At 41.3% G+C, this 10,954-nt stretch overlaps 1 protein-coding gene across 7 annotated transcripts in view; it reads right to left on the minus strand.

Annotated features, from left to right (window-relative positions):
* SECISBP2L (SECIS binding protein 2 like) overlaps positions 1–4,609 on the minus strand; it is a 30,785-nt gene extending 26,176 nt beyond the window's left edge. For 6 of the 7 annotated variants that reach the window (XM_075100420.1, XM_075100418.1, XM_075100417.1 and 3 more), the window contains exon 1: positions 4,355–4,609. In XM_075100420.1, coding sequence (XP_074956521.1) covers positions 4,355–4,594 — 240 coding nt within the window. In that variant the 5' untranslated portion in view covers positions 4,595–4,609. Of the gene's footprint in view, positions 1–1,694; positions 1,885–4,354 lie in introns of all 7 variants that reach the window. The other variant, XM_075100421.1, reaches the window with a different exon arrangement.
* Positions 4,610–10,954: the final 6,345 nt, after the last annotated feature.

A 10,954-nucleotide genomic window follows, 5' to 3' on the forward strand; every position in this document is an offset into this window, starting at 1 on the left:
GTCTGTTTTGTAGATTTCCCTAGTTTTAAGTTACAAAATGTTTTGCGGTAGCACATTACATATTTCAGTCCAACAATTACAACTCTTTCAAGACAGCATATGTACTGAAACGATCCTTTGTTTCCTATATAAAAGCTACTGTAGTCATCAACAGCTGCAAAGACAGAAGATGACACAAGCAGGAACAGACTGGTAAACTTTGTCCTACAGTTATAGCACTGTATGTTTAATCTTAGAAAAGTTTTTGTTCATTGTAGCTTAATGTCATTCAGCATTTTCCATTAAATAGGATCTCTGTCAGCTTGCTCTCTTAGAAGAGAGCACTTGGATATCAGTCTTACCATTTACAGGGTGAGAAAGCAGACACAGATGCCACATTTCAGAGGGCTGTAATAAAATCAGCTGTTTTACTGCCTCAAAGTCTGGAAACAACAAGTCCCATTATAAATGTAAGATAAAAACAGCTCAGAAGTGGGGTTTTTTATTTGTGTGTGTTTTTTTTTTAAAAAATCCTGCTTCTGAATTTTGGATTTCATAATTTAAAGTCATTTTAGTAGTAAGACAGGTCACATTTCATCTATTTTAAGATAAACTTTACAAATATGGAAGCAATTGTTTCTATAATTAGTTGCTTCTAAGTGGCAGATACTTCAGGAATGGTAAATATGCTGTCCAACTGGAAACACCAGCAGCAGGCCATTTAACATAGCACAAAATTTAATCGACCCTATTTAGATTAAAAATAGTAATTTCAATGCAACATAAAGCAAATGCACTATGAAATTAGTCTTTCCCTTTTTCCTCAGTTCATAGTAAAGGAACCATGCATAATTCTCTTCCCTTTCACAGAATAAAGTACCATGCTCAGACTATAACTAAGTTAAGTACTGACATTTTTACATATATGTAGAAGATGAGCAAGTGGCACAACATGACAAGTTGGCTTGTTTAAATTCAAAACCAGCATATTTTAGGAAAAAAGAGGGGGAAATTAAATTTAATGTTTACACTTACAAAGCTTGTCCAAAGATAAAGCAAGCTACCAACTGGATCCTCTTCACTTATGTAATTTACAGCATTTAGCAGTACATACAAAACTTCTAAACTCACATTATCAATGTGAAGTAGTAACATGAGTGCTTTGTAGCCTACATACTAAAAGTATTACTACAAACCATTCATGTAAATCCTCATCGCCACAAACAAGTCAAGGATAAATAAAGTCTGTGATCAAAAAGTTAGCATTCATATATTGTATCAATAATACTTAAATTCACTGCCGAACATACTGTATAACAACATGAAACTCTCAAAACATTCTTCTGCACTTTCAAGGTTGAAAAGAAAGTAACACGCAAAACATACAACAGGAAAACAGACCTTTTCCAGTTTGCTTCAGTTGAAAACTCTGTTATGGGTAAGAAGCACTGAAGGAAATTGGATAGGATAAAGAGCACAAAACATTGATGTAGAAGTAGATCTACAGCAAGCATATTACCAAGCCAACTGCTGAACAGCCAAGAATAGTAGAGGCAAGCAGAACAGGCTGTCTTTAAGCAATACTAATACAAAACACGAATCATTGATTTTGCAACTTCACCTGATTTCTCAATTGCACCAATGGAACCAAATGTCTTAACCATAGGGCAAGACAAATTTGTTACACTTAGGAAAAAATCAAAGCACAGCAGTACCTTTGAGAGGGCAAGTCATTTCTCTTTAGTTTTCTACCACAATCAGCTTCAACAGAAAGAGCGTCTGCGATCACATGCTGAGTTTTATCTCTTGTAGGGAAATAACCTACACTTAACAGCTGAAACCCATACACTTTTCAATGGGAATAGTTTCAGTTCTGGCATAGACAGAAGTAAACTTCCACACTCACTACAAAAAAAAAAAAATCACAATACAACCTATCATAAAATAATTATTTTTCAACAGCTTTACTACGTTTTCTTCTACGACAGCTGCCAAAATACCACCAAGCGTATTATAACAAGCAAAGTCATACCAGAATTTAAGCAACAGAAACATGAAGGACAACCTACAAGTGATCTTTTTGTCATTTAGGCGTCCAAATGTTCTTGGTGCTTGACATCTCATACTGGTTTACTGCGCCAACGCCATAAAACTCTGTTCAAATACATACCCCATCAAAGCATTTGCAATCCCCCTTTACTCTTGAAATATTACACTTTAAACATGGCATAAAATTCCTGCTCCCTCATATTGTAATTCCACAGTATTTATTCCTATCAGCATGTATAGTTACCATACTAAGAGAGTATTCTGGGGGAAAGGGGAGAAGAGGTTAAGTATCGCATGCTTTAATATTCATTTATCAGATGCAATGCAATACAGCTACAGAAAGGAGCCCAAATCAGAGAGAAGATGGAATAGCACCCAGATCTGATGCAACCTTAAACACTTACACTGGTAAAGGAGATTACAAACCCAAAGCTCCTAATCAAGATGCTACTGTATAATGAAAAAACAAAAGCAGCCAGACAGTTGAATCATTTTAGAAACTCATCAAGTATTAATCATGTCTGCCTAGAAGCTTTAGTGGTGGATAAGGAACCAACAGGACTAGATATGCTGCAAACAGAATAAACAAGAAGATGGTTCCTGCTTCAAAGAGCTTAACTGCACCTCCAAGTTTAAATATTGCACTTAGTTAAGATAATCAGAGTCAACACCTTACGCTGCAAATAACACAAGGATTCTTAGCTTTCATGAGCCATTTGCAACAAATAAAAAGGAGAATGGTTTGATAGGGGTACATGTGTAAACCTCTCGTAACAAAGAACTCAAGCAACAAGGAACAAATATTTTACAAGTGTACTGTAGCACTAATTACAGATGAACCAAAGGGGGGGAAAAAAACCCCAAGATTTTAAAACAAAAGGTATAATGGACTAGACTAATGTAAATTTTACAGAATAAGCTCAGATTTTCTACACGAAGGCAAATAAGAAAGCATGGAAAAAGTGAATTTAAAATCATCACATCAGAAAGCCTGGTAAGAAAGACATAGTGGGAGGCATACTGTAGTAAGAAATACTGTCCACTAACTTCCTTAAACATATGTACAAAATGAAAAGCAATATCTTTATAGAGTGCATTGTTACTCAGTACCTACTTTGCTACAGGAGCTTCTGTTATTTTATTGATTAATCCTACTATTAGAACCCCTGGAGATGCCAAAGCTGAAAACTATTTTAAAAAGTGCAATAATTCATTAATTTTCAATGCATTCTGCTGAAACAGAAGCTTAAAAATACGATCGGGTTGTTATGGATGGTAACATTTATTTCAGATATATCTTTTAGAACTACCTCCTGATGATGAAATATTTTATTGCATATATATAACAACTGAACTGTCAAGTTGCAGCTTATGCTTCTCCGTACCTACAGTTTGAAGGGCTTTAAGAATACTGCAGACTGATTACCTTGTCAAAGCCACGTTAAATATTGAAGGAAAAACAACAGCAACTTGTAGAATTAATGAGCTATACCCTACTCTTCCTCACCCAGACAACCAACTGACACCATCACCTATGTCCTAACACTGAAAACTTTAACCTCATCCCGGTATTTACAGTATTTCAACACGAGCGACACATCTCTCACGCTGCGAAGTTCTGGAGAAGCTTGTCAAAGTCTCTTCTAGCGACCAGGCTGGTTTCAACTAAATGTCACTAACTGCAATTACTCCCCAAGCTTGAAACAAAGCCTGAAGGAAGCGGAGAGAGAAGGCCAAAACGGAGCTTGACATCCCTTTGCGAACACCAAGGGAAGACGCCCCCAGCTTCCCAGTTCACCCAGCGAGCCGGAGCCCGGCCGCTGGCAGGGCTGGGACGGGCAGGGCCCGACGCCTCCCGCAAGCGGCCGGCGCCCAGCCTCCCGCCCCGGGAGAGGGAACGGCGGCCGCCTCACCGACCCGGCAAACACACGCCGAGCTCCCGCTTCCAGCCTTCGAAGCGCCACGCCTGAAGCCTCCCAGGGGCCCTTCTTCGGCGGCGAGGAACAGCAGCCCCCACCCCCCTCCCAGCCGGTCCCCGTTCTTCCCCCGGAGCCACCGCCGGCTCCGGTAGGCCGCGGGCCGCGCCCTACCCCTCCCGCTCGTCTGCCCGGGGCCGCTGCCTGAGGGACGGGCCAGGCCGTGCCGGGCCTGGCCTGACCGACGCGGGTCTGACAGAGCCGGGCCGCCGCCCCACTGCTCCCCCTCTCTCCCCGCCCGCTCGCCCCCCTCACCTCCCTCCCTCGCCGCGGCGCCGAGGCGTCACTGCCCCCCTCCCACCGCAGCTGTTTACGGTCACCTCAGCGCCGAGCCCGTCCCCCCTCCGCACCTTGTCGGCTTTGTCCATGGCTCCAGCTGGGCTGGGCGGCGGCTCTAATAAGGACGGCGGAGAGTCCAAGCCGCCGCCTCCTCCATGGCGCTGGCTTCCCCCACCGGACTCCCGCACACACCCAGCGCGGCGCTGGCCCCGCTCGCAGCTATCACGGAAACCGAGCCCGGCTGCGCCACGGCCGGGGGCGGGGAGAGGCGGCGACGGGGGCGGTGGCGGCGGGGAGGACGGACGGATCATCTGGGACGGAAGCCGGGCGGGCCCAAGCCGCGCCGGGCGCCTTCGTCGAAGCGGCGGCCGCCCGCTCTCACACTCCCCCCCGGCTGCTCGGCCGTGTTCTGGGCACCCCAAAACAAGCGCGGTTGTGACTTAAACGTTAAAGAAATCGTCAAAAATAAATGGGGAGCGGGGCCGTGCCATTCCCTCTGTCCGAACGCCGCGGCGGCTTCCGCCTGCGGCGTGCGAGGGTGGCAGGTGCACTGCCGGGCCTGCACTCCTCAGAGGCGATGTCGGGGGAGCCTCGGGCCCGCGTTGTCCTTGAAATTATCTGGAGCATCAAAGAAAAAGGGAAAATCTCTGATTTATTTAGAGGCGGAAATCTCAAAATGTAGCACAGCGCCCTGAGGGCCGGGCCGGCCGGGCTCCCGCAGCTCGGAGGCGCAGGACCAGGCCACTGCCGGAACGGGGGGCGGTTTTAAGACGTGGGTTTCAGCACAGCTCGCGTGACGTCTGTTTATTTTGCTGTCCTGGTTTTAACTTGTGTTTAATTATCGTGAGCGATGCCAGCCAAGTCCGTGAGACCATGCTCACCCCCGAGACGGTGGGCGATGGGCAGGCGAGGCGGTGCTGCGCAACAGCGTATGCAGTGTGTCGTGTTCCTACATTTCGTTAAGCTAATATGTCGGGTGCCTTGGGTTTAATGGCAATCGAGCATGATTTATTTACAACTTGGTTGATAATGTTTTATCATGACAACGGGGAAAAAAACCTCTAGACTAAGTACCTTTGTAAAAGGAATGTACAAGGGATATTGTGGAGCAGACTCTTGACCACTTCCAGGTAAAATACATTTATAAAACGTATTACTACAAGAAGCAGGTTTCTGCTTGATAGACGTTCTTGTGAGGAATAAATGGCCGAGTTAAGGGGAAAAATAAGTGAGCCTATATCTGAATTTGATAGGTAAGACTACCAAAAATGCCTCTACATAGCTATCTTGCTAGAGCTTCCTACATTTAACATTTTATAATAATTTAATCTTTCCAGATTTATGTTCATTATGCTACGTAACAATTTGCTCGACTTTATAAAAATTTTATTTTTTTTGATTAATCCACATAATCCTTCTCTGTTTTCTTAAGAGTTGCTCTTCACCATTAAAACTTCATACATAACATACGGTATTATGAAGAGGCTATTACATTGTACAGTAAGATCTCATCTTGCAGATGACAGGAACAGAGAACTTCTGCAGGCTGTCACTGCCTTCTGTGCTACTCCATCCACATCAGCAGGATCACCATCTAAGTGTGTAACTTGCCTACATGTCTGCAACATTACATATGTTCTGTGACTGAAGTTTTCATGGGGTTGCAGCTAACAAAATCATAGGTCCCATGGATCATATGGGAAACGGAGATGGTGAAGTTGTAATCCCAATTAAATTTAACTATAGGATTTCTATTCACTTCAGTGAGGACAGTGTTTTGCTACAACTGAAGAAAACAGGATGCAGGTGCTGCAGCACCCTAATTGATACAGAAACCTCATCTTAACTGGAGAAGCTGCAGTAGTTGTACACTTTATATGCACTTCCGTATCCCAGCTCTGTAGAGACATTTTTGGTAGTCTTATCTCTGTCAAATTCAGGTTTAGGCTCGCTTACTTTTTCCCTTAACTCTCTTAACAAGATTAAATGGTTGGCAGAACTAGCACAAGTGTTCATAACCCTAGGAGGCCATTTCAAGGTAATAACATAGATAATAATTTGAGGTTATGATGTTATGTTCCATGGGGATTTTACACAATGACATTTGTAATTTCAACACAAGAAGTCATGAAAGTAAAATGGGGGATTAAGCTGGTTATACCAAGAGCTTTCAGCTGATGCAATGGAACAGCATTTCATCAGTCACTGATGAACTTAGATACAAATCACAGATAAATAATTATTAAATGTAAAATAAGCCACATAAATTTAATCTCTGTAAATCAAACAACAAACCTCTACTGAGTGAAATGTATTTTATTCCCCATAGTTGAATGTGTTATGCTTATTGGTGCAAAATTAGGTTGACTTATTTAAAAACTAGTCACTTTTCATCTCCCAAGTAACGTGGGAGAACTTGCCTGACTGGACAGAAAACAGTGAAAAAATCCCACTGAAACAACTGGAACAATTGTTGCCTTGTATTAGGACACCAGCATTTTAGTGTGGAATGTGGCTCAATTTGTCCAAATTGGTGCTGACCATAGAATATATATTATGACATTTGCTTAAGATAGTTGCTGTATTTTTAAAAAATAATGACTCATTATGGCAAGGCTGTTCATTATGAAATCCTTCTTTTGTTCCCAAGATACATACCAACAAGAAAGGTCACACTTGAAAGGGCTGTTATGCATATTTAAACAACGATAACAAGAAGTTCTAAGATCTAAATTGGGCAGTGATTAAATAGACATCAGAGCTACAGAAATCCATACAATATAATACAGAAAGTCATGTTGGGTGATCTGAGTGGCCACTTGGGTGAAAAGAACTCAAGTCTCCCATAAAATTTAACTCTGTATTATCATCAAAACCATGCCAAAACACTCCAAACCAGTTATGTCAGATCCTCTGTCCACAGCTATCACAACTATGCCGGGGTATCTTGTTACATCATCGTCATCTTGATTGTGTGTTGTGTAAGAGAACTCAACGGTGTTACAGTCCTTAAGGAAGACGTGACAAAAAAGTTTTAAAACCCTGCTCAATTTAAACACACTGATAATTACAGTAGTTTGTTTTGAATATTCAGTCCTAAGGGGCCAGTTCTCAAATCTAGCATTTTGTAAGCAATTATTGCTACATTTTATTATTACATGCAACATGTAAATAAGTGAATAGTTTGGAAGCAAAAATGATGCTTGAACCTAGCAGGTGCCGAGTGCAATTCTGCAAACGGGTTGTTGTGTTTATTGCTACATCTGCTGGGTAGTGGAGATATCCTTCCTGAATACAATGGAGGACACCGACCACATGAAGAAGAAAATCTAGGTCATCACAAAAATAAAAACTGGAGCCTAAACCAAAATATCTCAGCAGTATGGAAAGGCACTTGTTAATGACTATATTCAGAATTAAAATCACAAAGTACAAGCAAATCTAACAGCATATGTGTGGCTACTCATGCTCTCTACTTCCATAGGCCCTATTTACCTCTAATTGGTAAAAAGGCCTACAGAATACTTAAGGATGCGATTAAGCACATCTCACTGAAATCAAGGTAGCTTTTTATACTGCAGGCTGAACATGCAAGGTTAATCGCACTGGAATGGCAGTATGAAATAAGGGTTGCTCAGTAACACCCCCCTCCACCCCCAAGGTCTAAGGCTGAGACTGAGCTCTATGGCAGCACCGCCTGAATGTGGACTGCAAACGCACTAGGGGGTTTGGAGGCTGCCACAGTGAGCAAGTGGAAGAGGCAGCAGGAGTGAAGCTGACTCCAGAATGACAGTTTAACTGGACTGGGACTAAAATCTTCAGCATAATTGTAGAAAAAGACAAGTGCAGAAAGCAAAGTATATCTTGGCAAATAACCATTTGTATCTGACGTGGGGAGATACAACGTAGCCTCCTGTGCAGGCAGCGCAACAGGGAACATACCACAGCCAAAGTAGGAAGGTGATCTGAAAACTAGTCCACCGATCTAGAATCGCGATTCTGATAGCAACATGCGATTACTACGTGGCAGCAGCCAGAGTGAGCCCAGCACTCCCACTGAGAGCAGCTGCAAAGATGCAGCAAGGCCAACCATGACAGATCCTGCCTTGCAACTCTTTGTAATACAGCTGGGAAGAGATTAGCTTTTACTCTTGCTGTAATGCTTAGTTATTACATCTAAGATTTAGCACTAAACATGCAATTATCATAATACAGATGCAATTTGCAATATACCTTTCCACAGATGTAGAAGCATTTAAGGTGGCAATAATCCCTTCTGTCAAGTTCTTAATTAACACTTGCCTATGACTAGCTGTAATGTAGCATTTTACCTAGTTTTCTAGTCTGGTTCTAAAACATATTTCTAGCATTTTGAAAATAATAAAGTAACAGTTAAACTGTTGTTTTTAAAGTCAGTGTTAACATCTATATATGGAAATTTAGTTCAAATAACTGCTCTGGTTTCAAGAAGGCAAGGGGTACTGTCCAGAGTGATGTCATTTTACTCTTAATCCATACATACACAGTTCCTGCTCAAGTCAATTAATTCACCACCTCTCAAAAAAAAAGTGAAAATACAATCTTTAAATACAGACATAATGTTTTACAGCTGACAACTTCTGAGCAATTACAAAAATCACAGTGTTTATTTACAGACTACAATTCAAATACCTTCATTATATTATTTTGCCAGGTGCATTTCAGCTGCTTTGCCTTTTTTCCTGTTTTGTTTTTATTCAATATATTTCTAAGCCTATCTAAAATGAAAGGAAAATGAAATCCTCACTACATCCTGGTTTCAATCCATCAGAAAAGGACTTTGAGATGAGAAAAGAATGCATCCCTCCCAAGTATGTTTGATAATTTAAAAAATCTAAAATACATGCAGACCCAGCACCCACAGCCTCCCAGATTTCATTTGTATGATGATCAGTTTTAATACATAAGCTGCCAGCAACTTTAGAGAGGGGTTTATATATACACAGCTTAATCACTATTGTAATCTTACAAATGATTACAACAGCCATTAAAATGTACTTTTGCAAACAGCATTATTGGTACTAGCTAAGGTGCCAGCTTGTCTTGTACTGACAGCAACAAAAGGTGTATAAAAACATCCAAAAAGTTGTGAAAAGTGTGGCTCTGGCAATGAATGACAATTGCAGAAACGTAATGACTGGAACCTAGGTGGCAGAACACAGCACGGCTGCTTAGCACTTCTTGAATGACCTGCAGTGCACTAATGTTACTTGAAAAAAAATTCATTCACGCTCTTCCTTCAACCACTTGTTCACTTTTCCTGAGGAAGCAGAAATGACACCAGAGCCAGATCTACCAAGGACTAAGTGGGCTATAGCAACTATTAGCAACTTCTGCTGCAGTTGTATGACAACACAGCTCCTCATTTCCCTGCAGACAATTCTCATCTTCCAGGTTAAGAATTATGAGAACTCAGAAAAGGGGTAGAATCCCTTAGGGATTATATAATCTTCATTATGTGCCTAAAGCACAGATGCTAAGGCACTGGATGCATGAGAAAGAACTAAAGTATGCCAAAACACACAACAATTTATTAGAGGTAGACTGACACTTTTTTGGCCTAAAAACACATTGCTAGCCCTCGCTATTGCAACTAATAGTCCTTCACTAGTTGGACTAGTCCTACTACAATTAGATCTTCACAACAAAAAGATAAAAGTAGGGGAGTAGCTGGATAGGACAAGATTTACTGCAGCATTCCTATTTCCTTCTTGAAAAATCCAAACATGCCTCCCCAGCAGACATAGCTGGGGTGGGAAAGGTTACGTCAGTTACAACAAAGTCAAGATGACTTTTTTTTTTTTAAAAAAAGCAATAGTAAGCTTGCACACAGTTCTTTTTTACCTCTTTCAGAAGAGAGTAGCTGTTCCTTCCCATAGCAAAGGGGACAGGGAATGGCAGAGAAAGGAAACATGCTCAAATAACCACTGTCCCCTGTCTCCATGGGAAAGAGAACCTTGAAATAGCTGTCACAGTCCCCTGTGCCCATGGGAAGAACCACCTCGCAAGACTGGCTTTTCAAATTAAAGGCTCTGGATCTATAGATAAGGGTCCCAATTATTGTACATATTATTAAGTTCAATTTCACATCACCAGATCTTAGTGGAATTTTCGAAGTAAAAACTAGGCTATACATCACAACACTGTCAGAAAACGAAGTACGAACAACGCGCGTTAGTAGATGCTATCCACAGGTTTTATGAAAGAAAAAAATTTGCCTTTGCTTAAAAACTAAGTTCAATTTATATTCATATTTTACTATTATTTTAAGTAAGTGGATAAATTAGAAACACCTGTTGGTACAAAAATGCATCAGTGAAGGAAAAATGCTCACTCAGGATTCAGCATCATGCTACCCATGCAACACACTAAGTTTTACTGTGTAAGCACTAGGAAAAAGGAATCACTTGCTTTGTCAACTGCAGAACAAAATAATATTCTAAGGGACATAACTATCCTATTTAATTATACACTGCTACCAATTTAAGTCCTGCCCTAGAACACTGAGTTTACCACACTGTCTTGCATGTATGTGATGGACATGTGTCATTTATTAGGCTTTTTAATTATTTTTGGGGTGGTGTTAGTTGTTCTACATACATATTTTATTTTCTACTCTAGCAGTGACTGTG

The sequence above is a fragment of the Phalacrocorax aristotelis genome, chromosome 7 (assembly GCF_949628215.1).
Source record: "Phalacrocorax aristotelis chromosome 7, bGulAri2.1, whole genome shotgun sequence".
Classification (NCBI taxonomy): Eukaryota; Metazoa; Chordata; class Aves; order Suliformes; family Phalacrocoracidae; genus Phalacrocorax; species Phalacrocorax aristotelis.